The 13,627-nt window shown below is 42.7% G+C and overlaps 1 protein-coding gene across 1 annotated transcript; it reads right to left on the bottom strand.

Annotated features, from left to right (window-relative positions):
• Positions 1-963: 963 nt before the first annotated feature.
• Positions 964-13,092, bottom strand: LOC149440123 (killer cell lectin-like receptor subfamily G member 1). Its single transcript, XM_089658910.1, has 7 exons — positions 13,080-13,092; positions 10,772-10,873; positions 10,493-10,561; positions 9,402-9,461; positions 5,290-5,441; positions 2,189-2,301; positions 964-2,095 (listed from the first exon to the last, which is right to left on the bottom strand). Exons 1-7 carry the CDS (start codon positions 13,090-13,092, stop codon positions 1,972-1,974), a joined length of 633 nt encoding a protein of 210 aa, XP_089515036.1. The 3' UTR covers positions 964-1,971.
• Positions 13,093-13,627: the final 535 nt, after the last annotated feature.

Here is a 13,627-nt window from a genome sequence, read left to right as displayed (position 1 = left end):
ATAGCTCGCTCTGCAGCAGCTGAAAGCTAGATTCTTCTCCTCTCCCTCCCGCTGGCTTTCAGCTGCTGCAGAGAGCCATAGAGGGGATTGGTTCCAGTAATTGCCCCCCCACACCCATCAGCCTTCCTGTGCACCATACATTCCCTCCTGCTGCCCATCCCCCCCCTTTCCCCGTGTGCCCCCATAGTGCTGCTGGATTTCCTCCTCTTCTTCCCATTGGCAGCTGCAAGCACATAATAGGATCCTTCAGAATGGAGAGTGGGGGAAGGGTCCGGTAAATATGACAGATGAGCACAATGAGTGATTGGTACCGATCACTCACTGTGTTTATTCATAATTGAAGCATAGCAGACTGTATTTTTTGTTGGGGGTGGGGAGGAGCCCTCTCAGGTTGGCTGTATGGGGCCCCATGGTTTTTAACAGCAGCCCTGTGTGCGCAACTTATTTATGCGTTCCTCTTGGAATTGTATACATCTGCCCAGTCCGAAAGTGGCGTCATGACGTCGCTCCAGTCCTGCAAGGCCATAGAGGTGACAACAGAGACTCTCTTATCACCTCTGGAGCATACGGCCGCACCATCAGATCATTTCCCATGCATGCCGGTTTTACCGGTAAGCCGGAGAAACACCGGCAAGTGGTTTGGGGGGGGGGCATTTACTGAAAGCAATCCGGTCCGAGAGGCTCATTAGCCACTGCTTTCAAAAGAAAGCCAGCTGCCAGCTAAATAAAAAAAGATACCGGGGTTATGACTGATATCTGCAGCCATAACCTCGATAAGCCCCTTGCTGACCCCAATGTATATGTATGTATTGCGGTTGGCAAGTGGATCTGTTATGTTTCTTTTGCCTGTATCCGTTCGTGTAGTTTGTATCCATGTATTTATGTAGTAAAAGTACAATAATACTCTGCCAGGCCCGTTTTCTTCACTTTATTGCAAGAATTAAGACAAATACATTTTCCTAGCATTGCAAGCTTGTGACTGTTGAGAAACATTCTATATGACAAATGTTCACATTACAATATCCAAATAATGATGCAGAAAAAAAGTGCTTTCTTAGCATCTAGAACAGTGGTCTCCAAACTGTGGCCCTTTGCTTGCTTTTATGCGGCCCCCACCATCAGCAACAGTGGGGCATAGTTTCCCGCCACTGACACCAAGAATGGGGCAGTATTCCTTCACTGACACCAATGATGGGGCACTATTCCTCCCACTGACACCAATGATGGGACACTATTCCTTCCACTGACAATAACAATGGGGCATTACTGCTCCCACTGACACCAATGGTGAGACACTATTCCTACCATTGACACCGATGATGAGGCACTATTCCTCTTACTGACACTAATGATGGGGGATTATTCCTCCCACTGACACCAATGAGAGGTCACTATTCCTCCCACTGACACCAACAATGGAGCAGTATTCCTTCACTGACACCAACAATGGGGCATTATTCCTTCCACTGACACCAATGATGGGGCACTATTCCTCCCACTGATACCAATGATGAAGCACTATTCCTCCCACTGATACCAATGATGAGGCACTATTCCTCTCACTGACACCAATGATGGGAAATTATTTCTCCCACTGACACCAATGAGGGGGTACTATTTTTCCAAGTGACACTATTGATGGGGCACTATTCCTCCCAGTGACACCATTGATGGGGCACTATTCCTCCCACTGACACCAACAATGGGAAACTATTCCTCCCACTGATACCAATGATGGAGCACAATATCTCCCGTTAATACCAATGATGAGGCATTGTTTATCCCCACTGATGCCAGGACACTTTCTTCCACAGTCCGGCTCCTCTAAAGTCTGAATGACAGTAAACTGGCCCTTCATTTATAAAGTCTGGAGACCCCTGATCTAGACTGTAAGGATATAATGCATTGGAAGTTTATGTATTACTTTGTATTATGGATCGAGCAGTGTGTCGGGATGTTGGGAGGTATCTGTCAGATCCTCGGGGCTCTCTTCTGACAAATCCAGCCATGTTGTGATTGGCAGCGATCACTATGATATCTAGCAGTTGCTTGCACTTGTACGCAGTCTCCTGAAACTTCTCCTGATAGCTGAAATCTGGGTAATAAATAACAATGAGTAGTTATGAGGATCTATTGTTTCCTGGATGGACAACATTCATATTGTCAGTGTAGATGAAGAGTCACTTACAGGCTGGAATTATAGTGCTGACCGTCCACCCATCTCCATCCATCTCCATCTCTGTACACACCGATCCAGAACGTTCCATCTGTTTGTTGCCTGATGGCTCTGTTTATAAAGTCCTGAGACAACAGAACATCATCGGTCACAATCTAGCCACAGACATGGGACACACACGTTGGATGGAAGCCTGGAGATCTGTCTATTCCATCATTTACAAAATCCCCATTGTGGACAAATGTCACCAGAAAAAAAAAATGAGTTGTGAAATATTTTTTCATTTTCCTGATGTTCTATTGAAAACATTAAATTTACATTTCTATTCTTCTATATCAAATCAAAGATACACGATCCTTTATTGTAAACCGATAAGGTCCACCATGCTAGTCTATGCTCTGGTCTCCAACAGCCTCCATGATGTATAATAGATCAGTGGCTAACGATGGGAGGACTAGGTAGGTAGCGCTGCGACTCTTCAACACCTAGACTGGGGAATGGATAAAAATCTGCAACAACATGACAGACCGACACACACGTGTGTTGTGGCTGCTAGGACGACGCGTTTTGGAGGCATGGCTTCTGAAACGCATCATCTCAGCAACCACAACACACGTGTGTGTCTGTCTTCTGCACCTCACCTTCTCTCAACCCCACGATCATGAGCTATGGAGCTCGCACCCCCAGGCTCGGACGCATGCGCAGTACCATCTCCATGCCGATGACAGGCTTCAGTGGCTTCCTCACCTTCAGCTGGTGATACAAGGAGGATCTGTACAGCCAACATTGCCCGGATCGTGCAGCGGCCATTAGGAGGGTTGGTGTGGACACAGACATGCTTTATCCCTTTGTGACTACATATGGTGTAAGCTTTTATTTCTGATTTTAATCAACTGGATTACACTAGGGTGGCCGTAGGATCATTTACTGTACCCAGGAAGGACAATCCAATGATACCCGGCACCATCACACGGAGAATGGATGATCTCTTTTGGTAGATTAAATTGTCATTGTCTATGGGAAGATCTTTCATACATTCTACAGTCCTCTGCCTATGTATAACCGGAACATAGGAGAGGATCCCTGCCGTGGGTATAGGAGAGCAATCTATCATCCAAATCAAACGTGATAATGCATAAACAGGAGAAAATCCAGACCCCTCCATAGACACAACGAGAGAAATTGTTGGACCAATAGTACAATGCTGGACCAATATTATAGAAATGATGAATGAGAAAGAGAGAAAGATTCTCCTGATACAAGACTTCTCCCACATCATTTCAGAGTGGGGGAAGGGGCTTGACATAAGTGGTGATTCCCAAAAACTTTTGTTTTTTAGGATGTATCTGCCATGTGCAAAATCCTCAAGTGGATAGGATCCCACCTAAACCATCCAACTGATTTGCGTCCAATCAAGCAAGCTCTTGCATTACATAATTATTGGTAGATTCAAATTGTACAATCAAATTGTAATATGTGTGGTGAGCTTTAGATTGTCTCAGTCCTTACGACCATAAATTGATAAAATCTATTAAAAATGATCATTTAATCAGTTGGTATCACTGTTGGTTTTATGAAACAAAAAGCAATCCACGTAATTCCACCTTTGGTGATGTTGAAATCATTCAAGAGCTCACTGAATATATTGATTGGAGGGGCTTTATTGTGTGTTTTTATTCAATTCACTTTAACCCTCCAGAGGATTTCCCCCCTTCCTGACCAGGCCATTTTTGCCTTACGGCGCTGCATTATTTTAACTGACAATTGCGCGGTCATGCAACGCTGCACCCAAATGAAATTTACGTCCTTTTTTTCCCCACAAATGGAGCTTTCTTTCAGTGGCTATTTGATCGCCTCTGCTTTTTTTAGTTTTTGCTCTCTAAAAAAAAAATATTTTTGACATGTCCAGTAAAAAAAATTTGAAAAATCAAATTTCGTCATAAATTTCGTCCAAAATGTATTCTGTTCCGTGTCTTTGCTATAAAAAATCCCAATACGTGTAAATTAATTGGTTTACATGAAAGTTATAGCGTTTACAAATGGCGGTACAGATACTGGGATTTTTATTTTTACTAGTAATGATGGCAAACAGCGACTTAGAGCAGGACTGCATCAGACATTTTGACACTGGGGGGGAGAACTGACTTGGTGTCACTGACATCCCCAGTGACACCAATACAGTGATCAGTGCTAATAAAAAGCACTAACTCTGTACTAATGACACTGGGCAGGAAGGGGATAACATCTGGGGCGAGCAAAGGGTTCACTGTGTGCCTTTTGTAACTGTGTGGCTGTGCTTGTGCTTCGCTGTAAGCACACTGCTTTGTATGGCTGTGTTATGCAGAGCCATCCAAAGCAGTGTGCGGGAGCTGACAGAGAAGAGAACTGTTTTGTTTACAAACAGTTTCCCCCCCCCCCCCATCGGATATGCTCAGCAATTACCGGGCACTGGCGAGTAATCAGCTGGGACCAGGTGATTGACAGCCGAGGCTGCAAATGGCGGCACGGGTAGGGCACGCGTGGCTCGTGTGCGCCCCCTACCTGGGAATGCAAAATCACGTGTATATATACGTGATTTTGCGCACCCATGTCGCCCTGTAGCAGTACTAGGGGGAAGGGGCTAATCACAAGACAGCAAGTTCAGATGTAGGAGAGCAGGGTTGGGAAGCGGACAGGCAAGACAGAGAACAATGCAGCAGGCAGATGACTAGTCAAGGTCAGGCCAGGGTCGGTAACAGTAGGCAGATGGGTGGATAAACAGAAGGAGCAGGCAAAGACGAAATCCAGAGACAAGCCGGGGGGGGGTCGGTACAGGCGGCGGTCAGGCAGGGTCAGAGGTAGATCAAGTCGGTATCAAGAAGTCAACACAGGAAATGGTATCAGATGGTTCATGGAACGTAGTAGACCAAGCGGCAAGGACTCCATGCCATAGTGCAGTTTAAATAGTCTTCCAGGAGCCAATGCGCACTTGCACATGTGCAATCGTTCATACACAAAAATTTGTTCGTGCACGCGTGCCTGCGATCCAGCCATGGACAGAGTTCCTCAATCCAGGGAATCTGTGTACCTAGATATTGCTTTCCTGACACATCTATTGCCATGTTATTCCATACCTGCTGTTCTCGGTCCTCTATGACCAGTAGATGGGCTCCCATTCCTTCACACATTTCCCGGCTCTTATTCCATGTTCCGTATTCTTCTTCAGATGAAAAGTAATAACAGTTCTCTCTATGCCGCAACCAGTCTTCAGGACACACCATGCACTCTGTAAGAAAATGGTTTAACTGCTTTTAAATTCCCCCAAAATTTATATCCGTAAACCTTGTCCTTCAAAACTCAGCTGACTTATCCAAACAATAGCATCTTGTGTAATTCTCTCATCGCAACTGTACTTTAACTACTTCAGCTCTCACAGTTGTATCTTTTATGGACTAAATGGACCTTTACATTTATGGACTAAATGGACCTTTACATTTATGGACTAAATGGACCTTTACATTTTGGCTATAGACCTTAATTGGGCATACCAGAAAAAACTGAAAATATTCCCCTAGGGACTTTGATGGCAGAAGCCTCAATGAGTCTGCAAAAAGTATATCAAAACAATGATATTTATTGGACATAGAAAAAATATAAAATGAATCAAAGGATTCGGAATATTAGGGCAGCCTAAAAAAGTCAACCAGTTAATTTCAGATGTTGGAGTTTCCCCTTCATCAGAGCAGAATGTTGATAAAGCTGAACTTTAACTCTGGTAATAGATATATATATACACTGAAAAATTGGGGTAAGACTGAAATGTGCCCCTACCAAACCACTAACTGGAACAAGTACATTCCGGCCCTACCCGAGTTCTTCATTGTATTTATAACCCTATGACCCTAGTCTAGTTTTCAGATTTATCATTTTCCAGCCACGGAAACACATTGGCCAATTTTGTTGGCTACAATGATTTCTGGACACATATTGGTGCATTTGACAAATTTGTCATTGAACTTCTCCTCATTCTTACATTTAGGGCAGACCTGACTCTGGTGGCTGGCATTTTTTGACACCAGGATTTCAGTACGTCAAGGAGCCTGCCATGGGTGCTCCAGTTTTTCAATCCAGAACATCTCAGAATCACCAGATTATGGACATAAAATGTAATGGTGGGGACCGGTTTAGCACATATCTGGGTGAAAAACAAAAGTATATTGGCTCTGCTCCTTGTATGCACCTTATGGATTCATGTTCAGTGTTAGCGGAAGTGTTCTTTTTTAATAAAAAGCCTCAATAAGCATCATCAATCCCACTGTTCACTTCTCTGGTGGCACCCAACAGGTTGTGATTACAAGCCCCTCTGCCCCACGTTGAATTACAAGCCCCTCTGCCCCATGTTGGAATACAAGCCCCTCTGCCCCACGTTGGATTACAAGCCCCTCTGCCCCATGTTGAATTACAAGCCCCTCTGCCCCATGTTGAATTACAAGCCCCTCTGCCCCACGTTGGATTACAAACCCCTCTGCCCCATGTTGGATTACAAGCCCCTCTGCCCCACGTTGGATTACAAGCCCCTCTGCCCCACGTTGGATTACAAGCCTCTCTGCCCCACGTTGGATTACAAGCCCCTCTGCCCCACGTTGGATTACAAGCCCCTCTGCCCCACGTTGGATTAACAGCTTTCAGTCTCCAGATTCCAAAATAACAGACTATAAACTCCTTCCTATAAACTAGGTCCTCTGTGCACCCTTGTTGCACCCCGGTCACACCGATCCCGACTTTAAAATCGTGCAAATTACAGTGAAGTCCCACGATTTCAAAGTCGTTTGACCTGCTGATTTGAGGTGCGATTTGCAATACATCTGACACAGATGCACTACTTTATTAATCGGTGCGGCTCTGACCAAGCCGGAGCCACACCGATATGACCGCTGTAACTGCGGACAATAGAGTGCGACTTGCCATGCGATTTGCAAATCGTATGGCATGCAAATCGTATGCCAAGTCGCACCCAGTGTGCCCGGGGACTAAAGGAGAATGATTGCCTACAACTTATGGAGCAGAACTTTGTTTCTATTTAAAAGACAGGAAATTCACCACCTTGGGAGCGACCTAGCAAGTCTGTGCTCAGGTCTCCAGATAGGAGAGACAGCACATGAGTGTGACCCGGGACTAGCATTTGGGATTCTAATCGTTTTTTAAATGTACCTGTTTTTCAGATGGTGAGAGGGGGAACTACAAAGCTCCAAAGACACCTTACAGGTCATGGCTGCTATCTCTATACCAGGGGCGGACTGACAACTCATGGGGCCCCTGGGCAATAGGGAATCATGAGCCCCTGTGTCCTTGCCCACACTCAAACCACACCCAAAAAAGCCTATGAAAGGTACCAGGGGCATCTCATGGGGCCCCCTATTGACCCTGGGCCCTCGGGCAGTGCCTGAGTTTCCAAATGGTCAGTCCGCCCCTGCTCTATACAGTATATTACCAAGCTGTCATGAGCTCTTCACACCTTCACTTTGCTTTTTCACGTATTATATATACAAGGTTTGCATTTGTGCATTATTTCAGTTATTATCTACAGTTGCAAGAAAAAGTATGTGAACCCCTTGGGATTACGTGGAATTTTGCATGAATTGGGCATAAAATGTGCTCTGAACATCATCTAAGTCACAACAATAGAAGAACACAGTCTGCTGAATATAATACTACACAAACATTAGATGTTGCCATGGTTTAATTGCACATAATATGTAAACATTCGCAGTGCAGGGAGGAAAAAGTACGTGAGGCCCTAGCTTAATGACTTCCCCCAGAGCTAATTGGAGCCAGGAGTGAGCCAACCTTGACTCCAATCAGTGTGATGATATTGGATGTGTTTCTGACAGCTGTCCTGCCCTTAAAAAACACACACCTGTTTTGGGTTTACTGGTTTCAAGAAGCACTGTCTGATGTGAACCATGCCTCGCAGAAAAGAGCTCTCAGAAGACCTACGATCAAGAATTGTTGACTTGCATGAAGCTGGAAAGGGTTACAAAAGTATCTCCAAAAGCCTTGATGTTCCTGTGTCCATGGTAAGACAGACTGTCTACAAATGGAGAAAGTTTATCACTGTTGCTACTCTCCCTAGGCGTGGTCGTCCTGTAAAAATGACTGCAAGAGCACAGCGCAGAATGCTGCATGAGGTAAAGAAGAATCCCAGAGTGTCAGCTAAAGACTTACAGAAATCTCTGGCACATGCTAACATTTTTGTTGACACATCTACAATAAGGAAAACATTAAACAAGAATGGAGTACATGGGAGGACACCACGGAGGAAGCCATTGCTGTCCAAAAAGAATATTGCATCATGTTTGAAGTTTGCAAAAGAGCACCTGGATGTTCCACAGCACTACTGGCAAAATATACTGTGGACAGATGAAACCAAGATTGAGTTGTTTGGGAAGAACACACAACACTACGTGTGGAGAAAAAAAGGCACAGCACACCAACATCAAAACCTCATCGCCACTGTGAAACATGGCGGAGGGAGCATCATGGTTTGGGGCTGCTTTGCTGCCTCAGGGCCTGGACGGATTGTTGTCATTGATGGGAAAATTAATTCCAGAGTTTATCAAGACATTTTGCAGGAAAACGTACGACCATCTGTCCGCCAACTGAAGCTTCGCAGAGGATGGGTGATGCAACAGGACAATGACCCAAAGCATACAAGTAATTCAACAAAACAATGGCTGCAACAGCACAGAATACACCTTCTGGAGTGGCCCAGTCAGAGTCCTGACCTCAACCCGATTGAAATGCTGTGGCATGACCTTAAGAGAGCGATTCACACCAGACATCCCAAGAATATTGCTACACTGAAACAGTTTTGTGAAGAGGAGTGGTCCAAAATGACTCCAGATCGTTGTGCAGGTCTGATCTGCAACTACAGGAAACGTTTGGTTGAGGTTATTGCTGCCAAAGGAGGGTCAACCAGTTATTAAGTCCAAAGGTTCATATACTTTTTCCTCCCTGCACTGTGAATGTTTACATGTTATGTGCAGTTAAACCATGGCATCATCTAATGTTTGTGTAGTATTATGTTCAGCAGACTGTGTTCTTTTATTGTTGTGACTTAGATAACGTTCAGAGCACATTTTATGCCCAATTCATGCAAAACTCCACGTAATCCCAAGGGGTTCACATACTTTTTCTTGCAACTGTAGTTGATAAGATCACATAGACAGTATCTAACAGGACGTACCATCATGTCTCTCATTGGTTTTCACACAGAGCTGATTCTTTATTTCCACACAGAGCTGATCTATAAACAATGAAAGCAATGGAAAAAGAACACAAATCTTTTTGTGGAAAGGATTTAATATTTATATTCATTTTGCATGTGTGAAATAGCTTTTATAATTAGCTCACATGGCACACCTATTAATTTACCTGCAAGTAAACTTAATTGTCAACATAAAGAGGAGCCTGTAATGGTTTGCGGTCAATTTTATTTAATGTTTTATACATATACTGTATACAGTATTTTTTCTGTTTTTCCAATTAACACCCAATACATGAGAAGGGGTTCCCAGAGCACTATGGCTTAGCTACACACATGTACATCTCGCAGAGTCCCTCATTAGATCCAGTTCTAATTGGCCTGAGTTGATTTGCATTCTGGGAAAGAATCCTCCATTTGGAGTCATTGGAAGGTCTGATAACACCCTAGGCCAGGGTTTCTCAACCAGGACTGCTAGGTGTTCCTTGAGCAATGAAGAGATTCTAATTCCAAGTAAGCCCCAATATCAATGATTTTTAGTTGTGTGTAATGGGGCTTCTTTCCCGCTGGTCAGCAATAATAATTCCCTTCAGGATTAAGAAAATTTTCTGAATTTTGAATCTGAACAATGTAAGAGTGTCCTTCTCCCACTGACCATTAATAAAAGGGCTCCTTCCCCCATTGGTCACCAATGTATGGGACCACTACACCGACTACCAGTATAAGAAATCCCTTTTCCACTGACCACCAATGTAAAGGGACAATAAAATTATTACCATTAGTTATTCTTTTCCGTTTATTATTATTATTATTATTATTATTATTATTAGTTCCACTTCATGATTGTTAAACGAACAATGTTTTCTTATAGAGCAAAGTTTCAAATATTCTAGATACACTACACTCGTTATTCTTTTATGTATTCTTTTATTTACAACTTTCTGACCACAGAAATGTGCCGTGAGCTAGAGATGTAATAATAGCAGGGGTTCCCCAAGACATGAAAAAAAAGGTTCCTCTGTATTAGGTTCCCAAAAGCTGCTCTAGGCCTTATGTAATAAAAATACACTTACCTGCAGATGACTGGGTGAGGTTCATCCTTAGTTGGTTGATCTCATTTTCCAAAGATTGACCTTTATGAACTGGAAGGAGACATAATAGTTATAATTGAACTCTTACATGTTAGAAGGGTCATTGTTTATTACTATGCAAATCAGAGAGTTTTTTTTTTTAATGTTCTTTGTATCCTTCCAACAACTAATCCGATTCTACATTTTATTAGACAGTTTGATAAATCAGGTCCAGGAACGTTCCCTTCTTATGGATTGTGTCCAGCATACTGTATAACTTACCCACTGCTTCAATGATACGGATGAGGATGATATTGGATCCCACAAGGACGGTTATAATGACCCCTTTCCAGGAAGGCCGCCAGAGTTTCTTCCCACTGTTATCTGTAGAGATTATCAATAAATCATTCATTAATCATAGTAGGCTTAAATCCTTCCAACTTTATATTTTGGAACTGTGTGACAACCATTGCCATACCTGGGAGATTTGGAAAATAATTCCTGGGAATGGGGTGGAATGCTGGGTGGGGCTATTAGCGGCACGTTAAGGAGATATATGGGGTTCTCCAAGTCTCATTGGTGGTGGACATGTTTCCACAGACAGTGGTAATCAACAACATTTTGTACCACTTAGCCAAAATAAATGGAGAGACATTTGAACAACTTGCGGTGTCCTACCCTTTTAGTTGGGTGGGGCATGGATAAGGCCTGCCCATTATTGAGGTCCCTTTATAAAGGATCGCAATGGATTTGGTTGGACCATTGGTGAAGATTGCTAGGGACCACCAGTATATTCTTGTTTTAGATTACGCAACCTGCTAACCAAAAGCGATTCCTTTGAGAAACATCTTGGCAAAAACCATCAGCAAAGAACTATTCCCTATACTCACCTACACTAGAATAGCAGAGGTCCTTATGAATTATTGGACACCCTTTATGTCAGAAATAACGAAGGAGTTACAGTATGTACACAGTGAAGGTCAAACATTCAAGATTCTCTATGTATCACTCACAATCTGATAGGTTGGTGGAGTGGTTTAACAAAGAGCTAAATCATATATTGTGTTGGGTAATTGACAAAGATGGATGGGACTGGAATTGTCTTCTTTCCTGTCTTATGTTTGCACTCTGCAATGTTCCCAACATCCCACAGTCTACCAGAGGGGTTTTCCCCATTGTGAAGCTATACATAGATGGTCCCACAGCCAACTGGATACTGCAAAAGAGATTTGGGAAGAAGAAGCCAAGCCCCACAAGAGTTTGATTTAACATGTCTGTCAGATGTAGGACTACACTGTATAATGAATACTAAAACATACAATACATTGGTAGTAGCAATCATAATGTGTTACAAAAAAATAAGTCCTGATCACTTGCCCAGAGTAGTTCAATGTTACTATGGTAGCATTGTATTGCTTTGGTCACAGTGTGCTGAAAAATAAAATTGTAAAAAAAAAGAAAAGAAACGTAATACAAAATAAAAAAATAATAAAAACATTTGAAAAAAAATTATAAATTCAATTATTATTATTATTTTCACCAAAGAAATGTAGCAGAATACATTTTGACCTAAATTTATGAAGAAATGTTATTTATTTGCAAAATTTTATAACAAATAAATGAAAAGTGCATTTATTTTCAAAAGTTTCAGGTGGTTTTTGTTTTATTTAGCATAATTAAATACTACCAAAAGAAAGCTCTATTTGTGTGAAAAAAAATGATAAAAATGTCATATGGGTACAGAGTTGCATGACTGCGCAATTGTCATTGAAAGTGCGACAGCGCTGAAAGCTGAAAATTGGCCTGGACAGGAAGGGGGTACAAGTGCCCGGTATGGAAATGGTTAAACCGTAGCTGACACCCTCAGGCTCTAATGGATCTCACCGGACTCCTCTCCATGAGCACTCTCTGGGACAGGTCAGCTGACTGGTACAATGGAGCGCCTGTATTATGTGATTGGTCGTTGTATATTATAACAAATTGTTAGTTTTTTAAACAATAAACCACCATTGGTTTGCCTGTGTTTTTCCTATATGTGTGCTGAGAGGAGGAGAAGGAAGGAGCTGAATCATCAGTGAAGGAGAGTCTTCAGAGAGATCTTGCCACTAATATACGTCCATTTAATGGGCGCAACCTATTTTTGTCCAAACTTAATTGTGAGCGCACATCTGGTGTGGGTGAAGGCGCATTGTATTCGTTCAAAAGAAAATTTATATGGCACAAATCATCATTATATATTGAAAGAATCGCGGTATGGAGATGGACTTTATCATTTAGTAGTTTTTTACTTACATTTATACAATTTTTTCACATTGGAATTTTATATACAGCTTCTAACTTCAGCTCGTTCAATAAAGCTTAGACAATAAAACCTGGAAGCCGATTGGTTACTATGCACAGCTGCACCAGACTTTGCACTCTCCAGTTTTAGTAAATGACCCCAATGGAGTCTGAAGTCCCCGAGTCACGTGACACCGGTGATTCCTCTATTCTAAGTGATGATTACTAATACCGGTGATCACTGTTCTGGAATGAATACTAAATCCCACCAATCTTTTCTAAAATATTATAAGACAGAAGAGCCTTTTACCTTTTGTCTCCATGTCTGATAACACAAGAAGAGTCCTGAACCTCTGTACTGTGATGTCCGGTCTAATAGGATATATGTATGATATCACTAATACTGTACATGGTGTGACTACACGGCCATCCCCCTGTTCCTGTGTGGTCACCCAGGCTGAGATCTGCCCAGTCTAGTCTAACCATAAAGAACAGTGTGAGGATCAGAACATCCTGTATGTCAGAGTATGTATGTATGTTTGTATGACTGTGTATGGATATTAGATTATCAGCTCCCTCTGGGTGCAAGAACTGATGTGGCCCAGTCTGTGTGCCGCCATGTCAACTCCCCCTAAAATCAGAGTCACCATGAGTGTGATCACACACTGGATAGAATTGTGTTTTGTTCTTTTCATGTCAATGTGAAGGAGTCTTCTTTATACATCCTGTATGCTGGGTGTATCTCTTCTTATTCTGTATGTATGGACTCTGTATAGTACCACTAAGCCGGGTGTATTAGGTCTACATCAGGGGTGGGCAAACTTTTTGACTTGAGGGCCGCAATGGGTTCATATATTG

This window comes from Staurois parvus, unplaced genomic scaffold, assembly GCF_062004578.1.
Source record: "Staurois parvus isolate SC_StPar_1 unplaced genomic scaffold, SC_StPar_1.0 ptg001111l, whole genome shotgun sequence".
Taxonomy (NCBI): domain Eukaryota; kingdom Metazoa; phylum Chordata; class Amphibia; order Anura; family Ranidae; genus Staurois; species Staurois parvus.
This window is presented reverse-complemented; position numbering and strand designations above follow the sequence as displayed.

What these genes read in the sequence shown, in the direction of transcription:
- LOC149440123 (XM_089658910.1), bottom strand. An exon ending in CCGTATCATTGAAGCAGTGG is followed by an intron (nt 10,562 to 10,771) that starts GTAAGTTATACA and finishes GTCTCCTTCCAG; the next exon opens with TTCATAAAGGTCAATCTTTG. An exon ending in AACCAATGAGAGACATGATG is followed by an intron (nt 5,442 to 9,401) that starts GTACGTCCTGTT and finishes ATTTTCTTACAG; the next exon opens with AGTGCATGGTGTGTCCTGAA.